The 23255-nt window shown below is 50.0% G+C and overlaps 1 protein-coding gene and 1 long non-coding RNA gene across 2 annotated transcripts in view; one reads left to right on the forward strand and one right to left on the reverse strand.

The window, feature by feature from the left end:
* The window catches only part of BCAT2 (branched chain amino acid transaminase 2), an 84884-nt gene that overhangs the window by 25018 nt on the left and 36611 nt on the right, over positions 1–23255 (reverse strand). Inside the window, exons 2-4 of the mRNA XM_075328190.1 lie at positions 9034–9111; positions 8734–8934; positions 5037–5147 (exon numbers count right to left, since the gene is read on the reverse strand). Of these exons, the coding sequence (XP_075184305.1) occupies positions 5037–5147; positions 8734–8934; positions 9034–9111 (390 nt within the window). The remainder of the gene's footprint in view (positions 1–5036; positions 5148–8733; positions 8935–9033; positions 9112–23255) is intronic.
* Positions 20438–23255, forward strand: part of LOC142256482 (uncharacterized) — a 139230-nt gene continuing 136412 nt past the window's right edge. The window contains exon 1 of the long non-coding RNA XR_012727528.1: positions 20438–20577. This is a non-coding gene — a long non-coding RNA (uncharacterized LOC142256482). The remainder of the gene's footprint in view (positions 20578–23255) is intronic.

The raw sequence follows: 23255 nt of genomic DNA on the forward strand, positions 1-23255 counted from the left end.
TGGGCAACAGTGCCAGAGGAGGAAACACATAAGGGAGCTGAAACTGCGACCAATCCTGAACTAAGGCGTCTGCCGCCAGAGCTCTGTGATCTTGAGACCGTGCCATGAATGTTGGGACCTTGTTGTTGTGCCGTGACGCCATTAGGTCGACGTCCGGCATCCCCCAGCGGCAACAGATCTCCTGAAACACGTCCGGGTGAAGGGACCATTCCCCTGCGTCCATGCCCTGGTGACTGAGAAAGTCTGCTTCCCAGTTTTCTACGCCCGGGATGTGAACTGCGGATATGGTGGAGGCCGTGGCTTCCACCCACATAAGAATCCGCCGGACTTCCTGGAAGGCTTGCCGACTGCGTGTTCCCCCTTGGTGGTTGATGTATGCCACCGCTGTGGAGTTGTCCGACTGAATTCGGATTTGCTGGCCTTCCAGCCACGGCTGGAACGCCTTTAGGGCAAGATACACTGCCCTTATCTCCAGAACATTGATCTGAAGGGAGGACTCTGTCGGAGTCCAGGTTCCCTGAGCCCTGTGGTGGAGAAAAACCGCTCCCCACCCTGACAGGCTTGCGTCCGTCGTGACCACAGCCCATGATGGGGGAAGAAAGGATTTCCCCCCCGACAGAGAAGTGGGGAGAAGCCACCACTGAAGGGAAGCCTTGGCTTCCCGTGAAAGGGAGACTTTCCTGTCGAGGGACGTCGACTTCCTGTCCCATTTTCGGAGAATGTCCCATTGAAGAAGACGCAGATGAAACTGCGCAAAAGGAACTGCCTCCATTGCTGCTACCATCTTCCCTAGGAAGTGCATGAGGCGCCTCAGAGAGTGCGACTGGCCTTGAAGGAGAGATCGCACCCCTGTCTAGTGAACGCTGTTTGTCCAGCGGAAGCTTCACTATCGCTGGCAGAGTATGAAACTCCATGCCAAGATATGTCAGAGATTGGGCCGGTGTCAGATTTGACTTTGGAAAATTGATGATCCACCCGAAACTCTGGAGAGTCTCCAGAGCAATGTTCAGGCTGTGTTGGCATGCCACTTGAGTGGGTGCCTTGACAAGCAGATCGTCTAAGTAAGGGATCACCGAGTGTCCCTGAGAGTGTAGGACTGCTACCACTGCTGCCATGACCTTGGTGAAGACCCGTGGGGCTGTCGCCAGGCCGAAAGGTAGTGCCATGAACTGAAGATGTTCGTCTCCTATGGCGAAACGCAGGAAGCGCTGATGCTCTGGTGCAATTGGTACGTGGAGATAAGCATCTTTGATGTCGATTGATGCTAGGAAATCTCCTTGGGACACTGAGGCGATGACGGAGCGGAGCGATTCCATCCGGAACCGCCTGGTTTTTACGTGTTTGTTGAGCAGTTTTAGGTCCAGAACAGGACGGAAGGATCCGGCCTTTTTCGGTACCACGAACAAGTTGGAGTAAAAACCGTGACCCTGTTGCTGAAGAGGCACAGGGATCACCACCCCTTCCGCCTTCAGAGTGCACACCGCCTGAAGAAGAGCATCGGCTCTCTCGGGGGGCGGGGATGTTCTGAAAAAACGAGTCGGAGGACGAGAGCTGAGCTCTATCCTGTAACCGTGGGATAGAATGTCTCTCACCCATCGGTCTTTTACCTGTGGCAGCCAGGCGTCGCAAAAGCGGGAAAGCCTGCCACCGACCGAGGATGCAGTGTGAGGAGGCCGAAAGTCATGAGGAGGCCGCCTTGGGAGCGGTTCCTCCGGCGGTCTTTTTAGGACGTGACTTAGACCGCCATGCATCGGAGTTCCTCTGATCCTTTTGAGGCCTTTTGGACGAGGAGAACTGAGACCTTCCTGCGGGCCGAAAGGACCGAAACCTCGATTGTACCTTCCGTGGTTGAGGTCTGTTTGGTTTGGACTGGGGTAAGGAAGAGTCCTTTCCCTTGGATTGTTTAATGATTTCATCCAATCGTTCACCAAACAGGCGGTCGCCAGAAAATGGCAAACCGGTTAAGAACTTTTTGGAAGCGGAGTCTGCCTTCCATTCACGTAACCACATGGCCCTGCGGACTGCCACCGAATTGGCGGATGCTACCGCTGTACGGCTCGTAGAGTCCAGGACCGCATTAATGGCGTAGGACGCAAACGCCGACGCCTGAGAGGTTAAGGACACCACTTGCGGAGCAGATGTACGTGTGACTGCATTAATCTGCGCATGACAAGCTGAGATAGCTTGGAGTGCCCATACGGCTGCGAATGCTGGAGCAAAAGACGCGCCGATAGCTTCATAGATGGATTTCAACCAGAGCTCCATCTGTCTGTCAGTGGCATCTTTGAGTGAAGCCCCATCTTCCACTGCAACTATGGATCTAGCCGCCAGTCTGGAGACAGGAGGATCCACCTTAGGACACTGAGCCCAGCCCTTGACAACGTCAGGGGGGAAGGGATAACGTGTATCCTTAAGGCGCTTGGAAAAACGCTTATCTGGACAAGCTCGGTGTTTCTGGACTGCCTCTCTGAAGTCAGAGTGATCCAGAAACATACTCAATGGACGCTTGGGAGACCTGAAACGGAATTTCTCCTGCTGAGAAGCTGACTCCTCAATTGTAGGAGCTGGTGGAGAAATATCCAACACCTGATTGATGGTTGCTATAAGGTCATTCACTATGGCGTCACCATCAGGTGTATCCAGGTTAAGCGCGGTCTCAGGATCAGAATCCTGATCTGCTACCTCCTCTTCATCATCCAGAGAGTCTTCCTGCTGAGACCCTGAACAGTGTGATGAAGTCGAGGGAATTTCCCAGCGACCCCGCTTAGGCGGCCTGGGACTGCGGTCCATGTCAGAGACCTCACCCTGGGACCCATGGGTCACCCCAGGAGCACTCTGCAGCTCCAATTGAGGGGGGCCTGGGGTCAATGATTGAACAGTGCCCGGGGCCTGAGTCACCGGTCTGGACTGTAAGGCTTCTAGTATCCTAGCAGACCATTTATCCATAGTCTCAGACAGTTTGTCAGCAAACACTGCAAACTCCGTCCCTGTCACCTGGACAGTGGTAGCAGGTGGTTCCACCTGGGCCACCAGTAGCAGAGGCTCCGGCTGAGTAAGTGCCACAGGGGCCGAGCATTGCACACAATGAGGGTCCGTGGAACCTGCCGGTAGTATAGCCGCACATGAGGTACCGGTTGCAAAGTAAGCCTGTGCTTTGGCACCCTTGCTATTTGCAGACGACATGCTGTTGTCTCCTCTGAGTACAATCCAGGAGGGTATATAGCCAAAAATCAACAGTGCGACAGTACAGTGTAAATGTATAGCATATAAGCATATATATATATGTACACTTCTGCACTCAGTGGGGCCAGCACCTCAGGTGCTGCTTACCGACCGCTCAAAGCGGTTGTGTGATCACCAGAATCCCTGCATGGGCCTCCCAGAGCCTGTTGTCTCTCCTCTCCAGCGTTAGAAGTGCTGACAGGAATGGCTGCCGGCGTTCTGTGGGGAGGAGGGGGCCGTGGGCGTGCCCTAGAAAGTGCGGGAATCTGGAGCCCCACTGTGCTGTATGAGGGGGGAGGAGGATACAAAGTATGCTCCAACCCTCAGCACTAACGTCCTGTGCAGCGTCCCGCCCTTCCCCTGACTGGCAGGCCTGGGGGCGGGAATATGCGATACTAGGCCGCAAAAGCCGGGGACTAAAGTAATAAGCGCGGCCGGCATATAAGCGCGGTCGGCGCGGTAGTCCCCGGCGCACAAACACACCCAGCGGTGCTGAAGTGTATATGGCCACCAGCGCTCCATGCGCGGTTCCCACTGGGACACAGAGTACCTCACAGCGCGGCCGGCGCGGAAGTCCCCGGCGCACTAACACACCCAGCAGTGCTGCAGTGTGTGTGGCATCAGCGCTCTATGCGCGGTCCCCACGGGGACACAGAGTACCTCACAGTAGCAGGGCCTTATCCCTGTCGATACTCGGCTCCTGTCAGCAGATTCCCCAGGGGCTGCGGAGGGAGCACGGTCTCATGTGCCTGGAGACCGATTAGGATCCCACTTCACCCAGAGCCCATTAAGGGATGGGGAAGGAAAACAGCATGTGGGCTCCAGCCTCTGTACCCGCAATGGGTACCTCAACCTTAACAACACCGCCGACAAGAGTGGGGTGAGAAGGGAGCATGCTGGGGGCCCTGTTATGGGCCCTCTTTTCTTCCATCCGACATAGTCAGCAGCTGCTGCTGACTAAGATGTGGAGCTATGCGTGGATGTCAGCCTCCTTCGCACAAAGCATAAAAACTGAGGAGCCCGTGATGCACGGGGGGTGTATAGGCAGAAGGGGAGCGGCTTTACACTTTTAAGTGTAATACTTTGTGTGGCCTCCGGAGGCAGAAGCTATACACCCAATTGTCTGGGTCTCCCAATGGAGCGACAAAGAAATAACATATGCTCATCATGACGCGGCTACTGTCTGGTGATCATCAGTTGGTAAAGCTGTATTAGGTAATGTTTCCCTGCCCGAGGTACGGTGCATAGCAGAAAGGGTGTACCAGGTGTTTCTGCGTGGTCTCCAGTCCTCTGTGCTAACCATAAATGAAGTCAGTGGCTCAGGAGCTCCAGTGACCACTGAACTTATAGGCACTGACTTCATTTATGATGAGCTCAGAGGGCCGAAACACTCACTCCTGTGATAAAACAGACAGGGGCATGTGCGACCTCAAACAGCAGCACTGCAACTCCCTATAAGTGATATTTTCCTTCTGTGTGTCCTCCTTGTGTCTTCTTTAGTGTTTAGTGGGGTTGATGAAGAGCTCATCCCACCCGTCCCCTATTAAGGGTCCAGCACTAGGGATACCTAGGGTCAGGTATCCGGCTCAGCACATAGGTGCAGAACCTATCTAGGGTGGTGAGGGACCAGCAGTAGGTTTGGTCAGGGGTCACCATCTTCCTTTTCCCTAGACGCAGGGGTCCCCTTCCCTTTTGCTTGGTACTTCCCCATACCTAGTGTGACATTCCCTTTAAATAACTTGCGTAGCAAGAGGTGACCTGTGAGTATGTTTTAATACTAACCTGTTGGAGAATACACTTTAATTACGACTTACAGGTAGACAAGCTCGGTGTGCCGTCCGATGCATCCTCTCCATGTTCATCATGGGTCGGAAAAGACGAACCTGATTGTCCTCTCCTCTGTAGGCTTTCATGCCCTCAAAGAGCTGAAAAGAAAAGAAGAAACCTATTAATAAACATATACCTCACTACACCCCTGACATACATGCCACATTGCAAGTCATAGCTGGGAAGATTAAGCTACATCTCTAGGCACAACGTGCAAACCTGAACATAAACAATTTGCTCACACTCCAAAATCATTCTTGCATGGGATTAAGGATGCTAAAAGCAAAGGGATTTATGTAAATATGGCACCATCCATGCCAATCATGGTCCACACAGTCCTCAACAAAACCAAATATACACACCATGATCACTAAACCTAAAGCATGTAGTAGAATGATCAATGCCTTATGTCAGGCTGATTTTATTTGGCCTGCGATGCTAGGTCCCCATTATTCTGTATGGAGGGCTATGTGGGCCCATTATTCTGTATGGAGGGCTATGTGGGGCCATTATTCTGTATGGAGGGCTATGTGGAGCCCATTATTCTGTATGGAGGGCTATGTGGGGCCCATTATTCTGTATGGAGGGCTATGTGGGGCCATTATTCTGTATGGAGGGCTATGTGGAGCCCATTATTCTGTATGGAGGGCTATGTGGGGCCATTATTCTGTATGGAGGGCTATGTGGGGCCATTATTCTGTATGGAGGACTATGTGGGGCCCATGATTCTGTATGGAGGGCTATGTGGGGCCCATTTTTCTGTATGGAGGGCTATGTGAGGCCCATTATTCTGTATGGAGGACTATGTGGGGCCATTATTCTGTATGGAGGGCTATGTGGGGCCATTATTCTGTATGGAGGGCTATGTGGGGCCCATTATTCTGTATGGAGGGCTATGTGGAGTCCATTATTCTGTATGGAGGACTATGTGGGGCCCATTATTCTGTATGGAGGGCTATGTGGGGCCCATTATTCTATATGGAGGACTATGTGGGGCCCATTATTCTGTACGGAGGGCTATGTGGGGCCATTATTCTGTATGGAGAGCTATGTGGACCCATTATCCTGTATGGAGGACTATGTGGGGCTCATTATTCTGTATGGAGGACTATGTGGGGCCCATTATTCTGTATGGAGGGCTATGTGGGGCCATTATTCTGTATGGAGGGCTATGTGGGGCCCATTATTCTGTACGAAGGGCTATGTGGGGTCCATTATTCTGTATGGAGGGCTATGTGAGGCCATTATTCTGTATGGAGGGCTATGTGGCGCCCATTATTCTGTACGGAGGGCTATGTGGGGCCAATTATTCTGTATGGAGGGCTACGTGGAGCCCATTATCGTGTATGGAGGGCTATGTGGAGCACATTATTCTGTATGAAGTGCGATGTGGCGCCCATTATTCTGTATGGAGGGCTATGTGAGGCACATTATTCTGTATGGAGGGCTATGTGGGGCCCATTATTCTGTATGGAGGACTAGGTGGGGCTCATTATTCTGTATGGAGGACTATGTGGTGTCCATTATTCTGTATGGAGGACTAGGTGGGGCTCATTATTCTGTATGGAGGACTATGTGGTGTCCATTATTCTGTATGGAGGGCTATGTGGGACCCATTATTCTGTATGGAGGACTAGGTGGGGCTCATTATTCTGTATGGAGGACTATGTGGTGTCCATTATTCTGTATGGAGGGCTATGTGGGGCCCATTATTCTGTATGGAGGACTATGTGGGGCCCATTATTCTGTATGGAGGACTATGTGGGGCCCATTATACTGTATGGAGGGCTATGTGGGGTCCATTATTCTGTATGGAGGGCTATGTGGAGCACATTATTCTGTATGGAGGACTAGGTGGGGCTCATTATTCTGTATGGAGCGCTATGTGGGGTCCATTATTCTGCATGGAGGGCTATGTGGCGCCCATTATTCTGTATGGAGGGCTATGTGGGGCCCATTATTCTGTATGGAGGGCTATGTGGGGCCCATTATTCTGTATGGAGGGCTATGTGGAGCACATTATTCTGTATGGAGGACTATGTGGGGCCCATTATTCTGTATGGAGGGTTATGTGGGGCTCATTATTCTGTATGGAGGACTATGTGGGGCTCATTATTCTGTATGGAGGACTATGTGGGGCCCATTATCTGTATGAAGGGCTATGTAGGGCCCATTATTCTGTATGGAGGACTATGTGGGGCTCATTATTTTGTATGGAGGACTATGTTGGGCTCATTATTCTGAATGAAGGGCTATCTGGGGCTCATTATTCTGTATGGAGGACTATGTGGGGCCCATTATTCTGTATGGAGGGCTATGTGGAGCCCATTATTCTGTATGGAGGGCTATGTGGAGCCCATTATTCTGTATGGAAGGCTATGTGGGGTCCATTATTCTGTATGGAGGACTATGTGGGGCCCATTATTCTGTATGGAGGGCTATGTGGGACCCATTATTCTGTATGGAGGGCTATGTGGAGCCCATTATTCTGTATGGAGGGCTATGTGGAGCCCATTATTCTGTATGGAGGGCTATGTGGGGCCCATTATTTTGTATGGAGGGCTATGTGGAGCCCATTATTCTGTATGGAAGGCTATGTGGGGCCCATTATTCTGTATGGAAGGCTATGTGGGGCCCATTATTCTGTATGGAGGGCTATGTGAGGTCCATTATCCTGTATGGAGGGCTATGTGGGGCTCATTATTCTGTATGGAGGACTATGTGGGGCCCATTATTCTGTATGGAGGGCTATGTGGGGCCCATTATTCTGTATGGAGGACTATGTGGGGCCCATTATTCTGTATGGAGGGCTATGTGAGGTCCATTATTCTGTATGGAGGGCTATGTGGGGCCCATTATTCTGTATGGAGGACTATGTGGGGCCCATTATTCTGTATGGAGGACTATGTGGGGCTCATTATTCTGTATGGAGAACTATGTGGGGCCATTATTTTGTATGGAGGACTATGTGGGACCCATTATTCTGTATAGAGGGTTATGTGGGGCCCATTATTCTCTATGGAGGGCTATGTGGAGCCCATTATTCTCTATGGAGGGCTATGTGGGGCCCATTATTCTCTATGGAGGGTTATATAGGGCCCATTATTCTCTATGGAGGGCTATGTGGGGTCCATTATTCTGTATGGAGAGCTATGTGGGGCTCATTATTCTGTATGGAGGGCTATGTGGGGCCCATTATTCTCTATGGAGGGTTATGTGGGGCCCATTATTCTCTATGGAGGGTTATATAGGGCCCATTATTCTGTATGGAGGGTTATATAGGGCCCATTATTCTGTATGGAGTACTATGTGGGGCCCATTATCCTGTATGAAGGACTATATGGGGCCTGTGACTTTTTTTAAATTTCTAACTTTGGCTCTCTGTGTATTTGAGTTTGATATCCCTGTCTTAGAAAGTGATGCAATATCATATCACTAGGATTAGGAGCATTTGGAGCAAGTATTTTTCTTAATGAAAGGATCTTGCCACTGTAAATCGTGCCATATCTTCATCAATGCATGATGTAAAGTATCTGTTGTAGGTTGAAAAGAATGCAGTGTCTGACCTAATGACACATTCCTGTAAAATTTCTAACTGGGTCAGAACTGTTGCCCTCTTTTCTGACAACATTTTATATAGAAGACATTATTAACACCACTATATCCTTGACTCCAACACTTTACCTCAACTGAATAATGTAATGCAGAAGACGCAGGGTGAAGGGAGAGGTTTTGGAAGGGCTTTATGAGCGGCTTTCCCCAGCCGTGCTCATTGGTCCACTCTATTGTCAGCATATGGTCAGTGAACGTTTTTCCAAACACCAACTCTGACACTTCCGGCTTCTTTTTCGGCTTTTTGGTCAATTCTACTTGCAGGTCTGCGGACTGAAGTATAAGGAGACGATCATGCACATTTAATGGATTGTAAAAAAAAAAGAAAGCTGCCAGGTATGGTGCCACTTATGTCCGTGCATTGTTCCTTACCTTGAACGTTGTGCTTGCAGCTCTCCATGAGATAATAGGCCAACGGCGCTGAGCTGATATTAGTTGTTTGCCAAAAACCTAAGAAATAAAACAAAAGGTGAAAATGAAATAACAATATTCAACTTTGACTTCCATTAAACTTGGATGGTTGCGTCATGCCTATCCAAGCACTATCCGAGTACTGAGCACCTGAGCATGGTAGTGCCCGCTCATCACTAGTTACAAGTACCAAGCACCTGAGCATGGTAGTGCTCGCTCATCACTAGTTACCAGTACCGAACACCCGAGCATGGTAGTGCCCGCTCATCACTAGTTACGAGTACTGAGCACCAGAGCATGGTAGTGCCCGCTCATCACTAGTTACGAGTACTGAGCACCAGAGCATGGTAGTGCCCGCTCATCACTAGTTACGAGTACTGAGCACCCGAGCATGGTAGTGCTCGCTCATCACTAGTTACGTGTACTGAGCACCAGAGCATGATAGTGCCCGCTCATCACTAGTTACGAGTACTGAGCACCTGAGCATGGTAGTGCCCGCTCATCACTAGTTACGAGTACTGAGCACCCGAGCATGGTAGTGCTCACTCATCACTAGTTACGAGTACTGAGCACCAGAGCATGGTAGTGCTCGCTCATCACTAGTTACGAGTACTGAGCACCAGAGCATGGTAGTGCTCGCTCATCACTAGTTACGAGTACTGAGCACCCGAGCATGGTAGTGCCCGCTCATCACTAGTTACGAGTACTGAGCACCTGAGCATGGTAGTGCCCACTCATCACTAGTTATGAGTACTGAGCACCCGAGCATGGTAGTGCTCGCTCATCACTAGTTACGAGTACTGAGCACCTGAGCATGGTAGTGCTCACTCATCACTAGTTACGAGTACTGAGTACCCGAGCATGGTAGTGCCCGCTCATCACTAGTTACGAGTACTGAGCACCCGAGCATGGTAGTGCCCGCTCATCACTAGTTACGAGTACAGTGCACCTGAGCATGGTAGTGCCCGCTCATCACTAGTTACGAGTACTGAGCACCTGAGCATGGTAGTGCCCGCTCATCACTAGTTACGAGTACTAAGCACCCGAGCATGGTAGTGCTCACTCATCACTAGTTACGAGTACTAAGCACCCGAGCATGGTAGTGCCCGCTCATCACTAGTTACGAGTACTGAGCACCCAAGCATGGTAGTGCCCGCTCATCACTAGCTACGAGTACTGAGCACCTGAGCATGGTAGTGCCCGCTCATCACTAGTTACGAGTACTGAGCACTCGAGCATGGTAGTGCCCGCTCATCACTAGCTACGAGTACTGAGCACCTGAGCATGGCAGTGCTCGCTCATCACTAGTTACGAGTACTGAGCACCCGAGCATGGTAGTGCCCGCTCATCACTAGCTACGAGTACTGAGCACCTGAGCATGGTAGTGCCCGCTCATCACTAGTTACGAGTACTGAGCACCTGAGCATGGTAGTGCCCGCTCATCACTAGCTACGAGTACTGAGCACCTGAGCATGGTAGTGCCCGCTCATCACTAGTTACGAGTACTGAGCACCTGAGCATGGTAGTGCCCGCTCATCACTCGTTACGAATACTGAGCACCAGAGCATGGTAGTGCCCACTCATCACTAGTTACGAGTACAGTGCACCTGAGCATGGTAGTGCCCGCTCATCACTAGTTACGAGTACAGTGCACCTGAGCATGGTAGTGCCCGCTCATCACTAGTTACGAGTACTGAGCACCTGAGCATGGTAGTGCCCGCTCATCACTAGTTACGAGTACTAAGCACCCGAGCATGGTAGTGCTCACTCATCACTAGTTACGAGTACTAAGCACCCGAGCATGGTAGTGCCCGCTCATCACTAGTTACGAGTACTGAGCACCCAAGCATGGTAGTGCCCGCTCATCACTAGCTACGAGTACTGAGCACCTGAGCATGGTAGTGCCCGCTCATCACTAGTTACGAGTACTGAGCACTCGAGCATGGTAGTGCCCGCTCATCACTAGCTACGAGTACTGAGCACCTGAGCATGGCAGTGCTCGCTCATCACTAGTTACGAGTACTGAGCACCCGAGCATGGTAGTGCCCGCTCATCACTAGCTACGAGTACTGAGCACCTGAGCATGGTAGTGCCCGCTCATCACTAGTTACGAGTACTGAGCACCTGAGCATGGTAGTGCCCGCTCATCACTAGCTACGAGTACTGAGCACCTGAGCATGGTAGTGCCCGCTCATCACTAGTTACGAGTACTGAGCACCTGAGCATGGTAGTGCCCGCTCATCACTCGTTACGAATACTGAGCACCAGAGCATGGTAGTGCCCACTCATCACTAGTTACGAGTACAGTGCACCTGAGCATGGTAGTGCCCGCTCATCACTAGTTACGAGTACAGTGCACCTGAGCATGGTAGTGCCCGCTCATCACTAGTTACGAGTACTGAGCATGGTAGTGCTCACTCATCACTAGTTACGAGTACTGAGCACCCGAGCATGGTAGTGCCCGCTCATCACTAGTTACAAGTACAGAGCACCTGAGCATGGTAGTGTCCGCTCATCACTAGTTACGAGTACTGAGCACCAGAGCATGGTAGTGCCCGCTCATCACTAGTTACGAGTACTGATCACCTGAGCATGGTAGTGCTCACTCATCACTAGTTACGAGTACTGATCACCCAAGCATGGTAGTGCCCGATCATCCCTAGTTACGAGTACCGAACATCCGGGCATGGTAGTGCTCGCTCATCCCTAGTTATGAGTACCGAGCATCCGGGCATGGTAGTGCCCGATCATCACTAGTTGTCAGTACTGAGCACCCGAGCATGGTAGTGCTCACTCCTCACTAGTTACGAGTACCGAGCATCCGGGCATGGTAGTGCCCGATCATCACTAGTTGTCAGTACTGAGCACCTGAGCATGGTAGTGCTCACTCATCACTAGTTACGAATACCGAGCACCCGAGCATGGTAGTGCTCGCTCATCCCTAGTTACGAGTACCGAACATCCGGGCATGGTAGTGCTCGCTCATCCCTAGTTATGAGTACCGAGCATCCGGGCATGGTAGTGCTCACTCATCACTACTTACGAGTACCGAGCATCCGGGCATGGTAGTGCTCACTCATCACTAGTTACGAGTACCGAGCATCCGGGCATGGTAGTGCTCACTCATCACTAGTTATGAGTACCGAGCATCCGGGCATGGTAGTGCTCACTCATCACTACTTACGAGTACCGAGCATCCGGGCATGGTAGTGCTCGCTCATCCTTAGTTATGAGTACCAAGCATCCGGGCATGGTAGTGCTCACTCATCACTAACAGCCATCAACAAAACTAAAGTTTATCAGACAGCCATCTCATATGTGGTTAGGTTGATACTGGACATTGTAGTCGTTTAAAGCCGTTATAGATATTAGATTACCCCGGGTGAAAATGGTGGTTGTACAAGGACACAAGATCAGAAAACGATTGTTTAGATATTGGCTGAAATTTTCAAACACGGCCATCTTCTTTTTTTAGATGACATTGTGTCAGCAGGCAGCTAAAACAAATTGTCAGTTTTAACAACTTAAAAGGTTTTTCCCAAAATCTCAACGTGGCCTTATAGTAATGTTAAGGATGCCCCTCCAGACTCAAATGTATTAATTTATTCCTGGTGCCATTGGAAAATCCATCTGTAATCCCAGTGTGCCTGGTCAATCATGCTCAGCGCAGTGTCTCTAATCTGGCTTCCTGCCAACATAGCTATTCTTTGCCATTACCTGTGACAGAGCGCGCTCTTGGGGGTACTTTGCACACTACTGTCATGATTCGCCTCCCTGTCCACATGGCTAGGGGGCGGAGCCTTCTCTTGAGCCTCACTTCCAGACCCTGGATGCCTTAAAAGCTGGCATTTCCAGTGAACCAGTGTCGGCTATAAGCTGAGCACTGCTTTGCCTGTGATTACTGGTCCTGTGAGTGATATCCTGATCTGTCTGTTCCTGTGCCCCCGTGCCCTTGTCTGTGTTCCATCCCCTGGTCATCCCTCCTGTCCTCTGTCCCCTCTCCTATTTCCCCACTCGGTTGCTTCCTCCAGTACTGACCTTGGACTGACTTTGACTCCGCTTTTGCTCGTTCTTCCGGTCCTGCTTCTGCACGTACGGTGTTTGACCCAGCGTGCCTGACTATTCCTTGCATGCTGTGCAGCTCTGCTTCTCAGCTGTGCTTTGAGGCAGGGCCGGCGCCAGCACCCGGCAAACCCGGTCAAATAACGGGGCCCTGAGCTGCCGGCGGCCCACTCGCGGTGGCAGGAGGGGCGCACCGCTACTCAGGGGGGCCCGGTGGCCGTGCTGTCACCGCCCCCCACCGAGGATCGCGCTTTCAATTGCATCGGCATCGCAGGTGCCGATACAATTGAGAGCAATGATGAGAGAGTGAGCGGCGCGCTCTCTCTCTTATCATTCTCCCCGCTGTGACTGTCGGCATTCTGACAGCTCTGCAGAGGACCGCGGTGACGTCATCACTGCGCGCCTGCTGAGAGGTCAGAGCGAGCGACAGCGATGGACGACGCGCCGAGGAGATCGGATCAGCGGGGGAACGAGGAGAAGTGAGCCGCCCCTCTACTGAAACTGGGCTCCCCTGACTCACAGGCCGGCCACTACACAGCGGCACTAGTACACATAGGGGTCCGGCAGACGCTCTGCAGAGCCAGCTGCCGGGCCCCTATGTGTAGTGCCGCTGTGTAGTGGCCGACAATGCGACCGTCAGGGGGCCGGCCTGTGAGTCAGGGGAGCCCAGTGTCAGTAGAGGGGCCCCTGACCTGGAGAGGCCCACCAGCCGTTTCTGAGCTGCAGCAGAGCAGGAGTGCTCCTGACCTGCACAGAAGACGGAATAAGCCATCCTGCAGGACCTGCGATGATGTCACGCCCATGTGACTGTGTGGGAGGAGACACAGGATGCCGGGCAGAAAGCAAGATATACTGAATCCTGAAGGAGATTTGGACACATTACTGGTAATAAGAAAAGAGGGGACATGAGGGGAAAGGGGGCTGCAGGGTGAGTGGCATATGAGGGCTGGAGACTGTGACAGAAGGATGTGAAGGGGTGCAGAGTGTTTGAGAGGGGTAAGTTGGGGTACAGGCAGGGTGAGATATGGGGGTGTAGTGTGTGTGATCTGGGGGGTGCAGGCTGTGTGAGATGTGGGGGTGTAGTGTGTGTGATCTGGGGGGTGCAGGCTGTATGGGGAGCAGGGTGTGTGTAGTGTGTGATATGGGGGTGCAGGCTGTATGGGGAGCAAGGTGTGTGACATATGGGGGTGTAGTGTGTGTGATCTGGGGGGTGCAGGCTATATGTGGAGCAGGGTGTGTGAGATATGGGGGTGTAGTGTGTGTGATATGGGGGTGCAGGCTGTATGGGGAGCAGGGTGTGTGACATGGGGGTGTAGTGTGTGTGATATGGGGGTGCAAGCTGTATGGGGAGCAGGGTGTGTGACATATGGGGGTGTAGTGTGTGTGTGATCTGGGGGGTGCAGGCTGTATGGGGAGCAGGGTGTGTGAGATATGGGGGCAGGGGAGTAACTACCACAGTCGCAGGGGTTGGAAGGAGAAGAGAGGTACTTGTTTTTTTATTTTGCTGGCTGCATGACACATGGAGGCCTGGGGGTGCTGGCTGCATGATACATGGAGGTCTATGGGACTACATAATAAACATGAAGGACACCTTATACATGGACTAGGGGTGCATTATACATGGAGGAGTATGGGGCTGCATAATACAAAATGAAGGACACCTTATACATGGAATATAGGGGTGCATTATACATGGAGGAGTATGGGGCTGCATAATACAATATGATGATTTATGGAGCTACATTATAATACATATAGGACTATGGGGGCTACATTATAATATATGGAGGCTACCTTATACATGGACTATGGGTGTGCGTTATAAAACTGGAGGCCTATGTGGTGCAGTATAATATATGGAGGACTATGTGGTGCAGTATAATATCTGGAGAACTATGGGGTGAATTATAATACATGGAGAACTTTGGGGAAATGCATTGTAATTCATGGAGAACTATGGGGGTGCATTATAATATATCAAGGGTTATGTGGGACCCTTTATATTATACGGAAGGCTATGTGGGGGCCATTATAGTATTTGGAGATCTATATACAAGGGGGGACAAAGATACAAGTATGGGATGGAAATGTTTTGTCCTGAGGGAAAAAGGCTCTTTCCCTCAACACCCAGCTTTCCCATGCTCTGCTGTACATCTCTCAGCACCCAGCTTTCCCATGCTCTGCTGTACATCTCTCAGCACCCAGCTTTCCCATGCTCTGCTGTACATCTCTCAGCACCCAGCTTTCCCATGCTCTGCTGTACATCTCTCAGCACCCAGCTTTCCCATGCTCTGATATGGGAAAGCTGGGTGCTGAGGGAAAGATGTATAGCAGAGCATGGGGAAGCTAGGAGCTGAGGACAAGATGGATATCAGAACATGGGAAAGCAGGGTACTGATAGAGGGATTTCAGATCATGGGAAACCTGGGTGCTGAGGGTAAGAGCCAAGTGTCAGCGTCATTATCCTGTACCCCAAGTGTCAGTGTCATTATTCCGTACCCTAAGTGTCGGTGTACGTGGAGGGGGCCCCGGTCCAAATTTTGCACCAGGGCCCATCAAACTCTAGTTACGCCACTGAGTATTAATCACTGTATTCTACATGAGGGTGCCTACTGCTATCTGGCTCTGCACTGTGCTGTATACAGGCTGTGCTATGTTATATAGCACAGCCTGTTTATAGCACAGTGCAGAGCCAGATAGCAATAGGCACCCTCATGTAGCATACAGCTTGTATATAGCCTATATACAAGCTGTATGCTACATGAGGGTGCCTATTGCTATCTGGCTCTGCACTGTGCTATATACAGGCTGTGCTATATACAAGCTGTATGCTACATGAGGGTGCCTAATGCTATCTGGCTCTGCACTGTGCTATATAGGTGCTGTGTACTATATGAGGGTGCCTAATGCTATCTGGCTCTGCACTGTGGTATATAGGGGCTGTATACTACATGAGGGTGCCTAATGCTATCTGACTCTGCAATGTACTATATAGGGGCTGTGCACTACATGAGGGTGCCTAATGCTATCTGACTCTGCAATGTACTATATAGGGGCTCTGCACTACATGAGGGTGCTTAATGCTATCTGGCTCTGCACTGTGGTATATAGGGGCTATATACTACATGAGGGTGCCTAATGCTATCTGGCTCTGCACTGTGGTATTTAGGGGCTGTATACTACATGAGGGTGCCTAATGCTATATGTGTCTGCATTGTGCTATATGTGGGCTGTATACTACATGAGGGTGCCTATTGCTATCTGGGTCTGCATTGTGCTATAAGGGGGCTATATACTACATGAAGGTGCCTAATGCTATATGTGTCTGCATTGTGCTATATGTGGGCTGTATACTACATGAAGGTGCCTAATGCTATCTAGGTCTGCATTGTGCTATATGGGGGCTGCTTAATGTTATATGGGGGCTGCATAGTGCATATGGGGGCTACATAATACTATATGGAGGACAATGGGGGCTTCATAACACAATATGGGGGCTGAAAACTACTATACCCCCAGAGTTGTATGTCCCCTCCACCCAGGTGCTGTATACCCCCTCAGAGCTGTATGTTCCCTCCACCCAGGTGCTGTATACCCCCTCAGAGCTGTATGTCCCCCCACCCCAGAGCTGTATACCCCCAGAGCTGCATGTCACCCCCCACCTCACAGCTGTTTGTCCCCCCCACCTCAGTCACTGCCCTCCTCTAGAGCTGTATGCCCCCCATTGCTGTATACCCCTTTCCTCAGTAATATATATTCCCCCAGTAATGTGTTTGTCCCCAGCCTCTCTTGTGATGTATATACAGCAGTGTTAGTGTGCTCTATGTGCGGCCATGTCTGTTAGACAAGCCAGGAGGTGAGTGAGGCTGTTGCCAGCTTCCCAATATTAGAAATATATATACAGGATAAATATATAAAAATAATGTGTGTGTGTGTATGATGTGTATCTATGTATGTCAGTGTATATGACTGTGTCTAGATTTATGTCTATTTATGTGTTGTTGTGAATTTCTCTTTAAATAAGTATGCGTACGTATGCCTGTATGTGTATGTATCTGTGCATGTCTATGTGTGGATGGGGCCCACTGAGACTCTTTCGCCCAGGGCCCACAAAAACCTGGAGCCGGCCCTGCTTTGAGGTAGCGTATGAGAACGCTGTGAATTCACTTCCTGGTTCTCATTGCTCTGTGTAGTGTCTTCTGCTACAGAGCTCTGGCTCCCCCTGGTGGCAGCATTACACGACGACATCGCAGCTGCGATGTCGGTGGGGCCAAATCGAAAGTGACGCACATCCGGCGTCGCTGTCGATATCGGAGTCTGTAAATCCTTTTTGATACGATTAACGAGCGCAAAAGCGTCGTAATCATATCATTGGTGTAGTGTCCGACATTTTCATAATTTCGCTGCAGCGACGGTACGATGTTGTTCCTCGTTCCTGCGGCAGCACACATCGCTATGTGAGAAGCCGCAGGAGCGAGGAACATCAGCGTACCTGCGTCCTGCGGCTCACGCCGGCTATGTGGAAGGACGGAGGTGGGCAGGATGTTTACGTCCCGCTCATCTCCGCCCCTCCGCTTCTATTGGCCGCCTGCCGTGTGAAGTCGCTGTGATGCCGCACGACCCGCCCCCTTAGAAAGGAGGCGGGTCGCCAGCCAGAGCGACGTCGCAGGGCAGGTGAGTGCATGTGAAGCTGCCGTAGCGATAATGTTCGCTACGGCAGCTATCACAAGATATCGCTGCGGGGACTATCGCGCTCAGCATCGCTAACATCGGCTTGCGATGTCGTAGTGTGCAAAGTACCCCTAAAGGTAGAATACACACTACGCTTCTGTTCACGCTCTGTTCCTGTGCAGTACCCCTGCCTGACAGATTTTATCCTCTGTCATCTACATCAATATTGTGTGGTTTTACATTACAGTTAGCTGGTTTCTAGCAGAGCTCAACTCTCCTGCACTCCTCCACAATGGAACTTGTTATTACTAGGTAGTGCAGAGCTGAAAAGTGTTTGTTTCCAGTGATATGAAACTGCAAATGCTGCTTTGCTGATGCATATGGAAAAGGATTATCTTTTACCATATGCATCAACAGATGCATATGTCACATCAGGGATATGCTCAAATGATAGGAGTATGGATGGATACCCCACAGTAAGAGACACTGATGATAGCACAAAAATCCAGCTGATGAGAAAATAGGAGCAGTGATGATGAAGTGTATATTTTTTTGTTTACTGGTATTCTTTTTTCTTCATACCTGGATTGAAGGCCAAGGGCAACTGGTAGAAGATTGTCACAGCCATATTCTACCCATGCCCAATGTGGCACAACCTCCAAAGTGAGCATCTTTCTATTTTATGTGCACTATTTTCTGATTTCTCCACATGTTTTTCGACATCACTGATCCATCAGCAACAGACTCTGCACTGCAAGTACAAACTCCATTGTGAGGGAGTGCAGGAGAATTGAGCTTAGCTAGAAACCAGCTAACAAGGTTTTAAATCCACATAGCTATACTGATGAAGATGGTAGAGGAAAAAGTCAGTGAGGAAGAGTACTGTGAAGAGTGCACAGAAGCATAAGGGAAATTTTACACTTAGGCTATGTGCCCACGCTGCGGAAAATGCGCGGATTTTGCCGCGGATTTCTTGCGGAAAAGCCGCGGATTTCCCGAAAATCTGCAGCTCAGGCACTTCCCAGCCATTTCTATGGCATTTTGGAAATGCTGTGTCCACGCTGCGGATTTTTCCGCAGCGGATTTCGATCCGGAAAAATCTGCAACATGTCAATTATTGTTGCGGATTTTCATCCGGATTTTGGCTTTAAAATTGAGAAAAAAAAAATCCGCACCAAAATCCGCATCAAATCCGCGGCAAATCCGTACCTTTGAAAAGGTGCGGATTTTGCGGGAAAGCTGCGGATTTTGATGCAGAAAAATACGCAGCTACATTCTCCCGTGGACACATAGCCTTAGATTAGCTTAATGATAGCTCAAGAATGGGAGGGATTTACAGGAGCATATAAAATAGGGAGGGAGGGAGCTGCAACACTGAGGAGAAGCAAGTGATGCTGTGAAATGTAGTTTTAGCAGAGAATAATAGGACCATCCTTTCTGCTATGTGAAACTGAACACACATAGGGGCAGATAGCGATGAAAAATAAGACGAAACAAGGAAGAAACTTTACATTGGGCTTAGTTTGTATTTTAACAATGAGTATCCATTTACTCCGCATTGTGAAAAATAATGGAAATAACTCTTTAAGTCTAAAATGGATGGGTATTATAAGACTTAAGGGCGCTTTACACGCAACGACATCGCTAATGAGATATCGCTGGGGTCACGGAATTCGTGACACACATCCGGCCTCGTTAGTAACGTTGTTGCGTGTGACACCTACGAGCGACCGCTACCGATCAAAATTACTCACCTAATCGTTGACACGTCATTCAAATCCCAAATATCATTGCGGGTGCAGGACGTAGGTTGTTTGTCGTTCCTGAGGCAGCACACATCGCTACGTGTGACACCCCGGGAACGACGAACAACAACGTACCTGCGTCCTGCCGGCAACGAGGTGGGCGTGTCGTTAATGCGGCTGCTCTCCACGGCTCCGCTTCTATTGGTGGGACGCTGTGTGATGTCACTGTGACGGCGCACGAACCTCCCCCTTAAAAAAGAGGCTGTTCACCGCCCACAACGACGTCGCTAGTATGTGTGATGCGTCCTAGCCATATTGTGCGCCACGGGCAGCGATTTGCCCGTGACGCACAAACGACAGGGGCGGGTGCGATCGCTAGCGATGTCGCTGCGTGTAAAGCGCCCTTTAGGAGACTTCAAGGGAAGATCTTACTTTTTAAATGGGAAAAATACCCAGAAATGGATGTATCAAAAGCAAGACTATAAAACACTATAATGTCAATGCCACAATACAAATGCCCGATGTGACCTGGGCCTTTCCAACGGAAAACTCATTTGAGAACTCCAGCTAAAATGTTGCCGTCTCTCACCTCTGCAGCTGATTTAATTACAGACGGAAGGATTTGGCCTGATTTTCCAGAGGGATTAACAACAAAGCTTTAATTATCATTCTGGCAGTACATTGCGTCAACGTCCCACTTGCAGACAGGGACAAAAGGCAAATGGCTGATTTGCATTCTGCACAACTCAGCAAGTTTAATGGCGTGAGAAGCAATCCCCTGACATGTAGACTCCTCCTTTAAGGTGGGTTATGGGGGGACTCTCCTCCACCCAAGCCAATCAGCCCAAGGACTGTCCTGATAGTTTACTGTGTATTCTGGACTCTGGACCCTAGGAGTTGACAGATGCACACTCCCTTACACTGTGATCAGTGGTGTCACCGGGCAGGCTGGAGAGAGGTGATGGCGAGCAGAAATCTGATCAAGCATATAGGTAACGATCTCCATGAGGATGTCAGGCAGAAACCGGTGAGTACATCATTACATAACCACAGCAAGGACTTTCCAGGACAGTTCACGGGTTCCATAGGGAACATTGTGTGGCTATGGGCGACAAATGTGGGTGAAAACTGACAGTGCCAATGAAAAAACATAGATGCATTAAAAATGATCTCCAATCCGGTCAATGCAGAACTACAACTCCCAGCATGTCTTGATAGCAGCCTGCAGAGGTTGGACAGCTGTAATGGGACCATTTTGTTCCATAGGAGTCCATGTGTGTTCAGATCATCTAGAAAAAGTTGCAGCTGATATAACAGGTGAACCTCTGAGGAGTCATTGGAAAATAAAAAAAAATGTCCCCCGACTGCTGAGAGGAGTGATCAATTTTCACATATGTAGCATTTTGCAGATATTGCCTTTTTCTTGGACGCCATTGTATGTCAATAAAACATTCCAGAAGTTACAGAATCCATTCTTCTAGGTTTCTGCACTGTATGTGTAGCACCAGCGATATGGGGTACTCGGTTCCGGGCAGAGACTTTATTGGGAATGTCACGATGGTGGTCGCTACCCGGTTCCCTGCCCTGGGCCCTTTTTGTAATGGGGATATTTACAAGGGATTAATGGATAAAGTTTATTCGTGACGCCACTTGCGGTGTTGCAGTTAAGTGTTGGGGCCGCCGCTGCAGAATGTCTTTACTGGGGCTGGTGGTATTGGCAGCTAGTATGGTAGTCCCTCCACAAGTAGGGTATTGCCCCAGCGGGTGTATGGTGCAGTGGGCATCGGAAGAAGGAGTCCAGACAGGTATTCAGTGCAACTGGTTTACTCATTGCTGAGGGTAACTGGTTGCCCGAGCCCGGCTGGTTTGACCTCCAGGTCCCCTTCGTCCCAGTGCCAGTTTGGTTCTCTGGTACCTTCTTCCCCTGCACCTGTCTCTGGTAAGTGGGTCCCCGTGGTATGGAACACTGGGGGTCCCCGGTCTGTGGTTTGTCCACCTCTGTCCGCCTGACGGTAGTGTGAACCCTGTGGGGTTGGCGTCTCTGGTCCTATCCCCAGTTCTCCCTTTGCTACTGAGTCTTCAGATTGTTTAGGGTCAGCAAGGTCCGTGATGGTCCCCTTGCTGTGCAGGTGGTAACAGGTCGGCTCGAAGCTCTTTCCTGTCCTAGGATCCTGTACCCAGTCGGTGCGTAGTTCTGGGAGTACTCCATCGTACTCCACCGGCAACCACCTCTCCTGGGTACCAGGTCACCGGCAACCCGAGTCAGGGAGTCACTCCACTTCCACCTTTACAGTCACTACTCAACTCTCCACTGTAGCGGCAGTTCTCCTTCTGACTACTCTCCACAGTCCGCCCCTCCCACCTGGTCAACTAGTGGACTGGAGTGGCTCCACCTCTAGGCGGCCATACATGGTCCCACCCTAGCTAGGTACCATTGTATGGGGGATTGCTGGGGAAAACTGGGATTACCTGGGTTTTTGGTGGTACCGAAACTGGGGTTCTGGGTCCCTAAGGGGGTAGGCCCTGCATCTTGGTGGGAATGCAGAACCTTGTAGCACCCTGATGGCTTCAGGAGCGCTACATATGCAATGTAACTCCATTTCATAGGGACTAGGATGGAGACCTTGCCACATGCCACAGTCAGTTGGGGTCTTTAGACTGGTGCTTGGGTAGAGACACAAGCTGGTTAGATACTGGACTTTCTTGGGAGGACAAGAGTTGTGCAAAACAATAAAAATCTGACAATTAGATGTGCATTATATATCATCAAATGATCAGCAAACCAGTAAAGTCCGTGTGCAGCCCCAGTAATAATCATCAGATCCCAGTATAACCAATTCTGAGCATTCTCACACGGAGGAGGGAACCAAAAAATTGTTCATCCCAATCATCCTGGTGCATAAAAGGGGACTATCCCATTGCAGAGATAGGAGATTGTAACTGCTCCTCACAAAGTTCAATGGGGAACTGTAAGGCGGCGCTCACATCAGCGGTATTTTGCCACAATGCTGGATCCGTTACAAATACGTTTCAATTCCATTCTTTTCCAATGGAATCACGGCAAGATGCGGTCACATGCAGTTGCGTGCGTCATACACAACCCCATGGGACCGCATCTTGCCGCGATTCCATTGGATATTAATGGAACTGAAATGCATTTGTAATGGATCCGGCTTTGCGGCAAAATACCGCTGATGTGAGCGCCACCATACTGTTGTTTCTTGCAGCAGAATGACGGTGTCTGCCTATAGCTGCTCCCTTCTCCATAGAACTTTACAAGCACCAACTGCCATCTCCTATCTCTGTAATGGAAACTGGTCTTCACGGAATACATATTTTACCCATGAATTGAGAGTGAAAGAAGCTGATTTCGCTGATAAGATATACGACAAAGTTGCTTATTTTCACTTGTGCTACTGATTTACTAAATAAAAATTAAAATGCTAGTAACTAAGCATATAAAAATGTACTATGTATGTTACAAACCAGGTCACATAAGAGACTCGAAGGAAAAATAAACCCGTTATCAGGTCGTGTAACCTTGGAAAACATTTCCAGGTGTCTGCGCAGATTGGTCTGTTCACAGAATTGTTTGCTGAGCAAGTTGCATGCTCAATGCTCTGCACATTATGTAATGTCACAGGGCTTGTACAGTGCTTTTTTCTCTTGTTATATAGTGCTACTTCTTTATACCATTAACTCTCT

Source organism: Anomaloglossus baeobatrachus, chromosome 11 (genome assembly GCF_048569485.1).
Source record: "Anomaloglossus baeobatrachus isolate aAnoBae1 chromosome 11, aAnoBae1.hap1, whole genome shotgun sequence".
NCBI lineage: Eukaryota > Metazoa > Chordata > Amphibia > Anura > Aromobatidae > Anomaloglossus > Anomaloglossus baeobatrachus.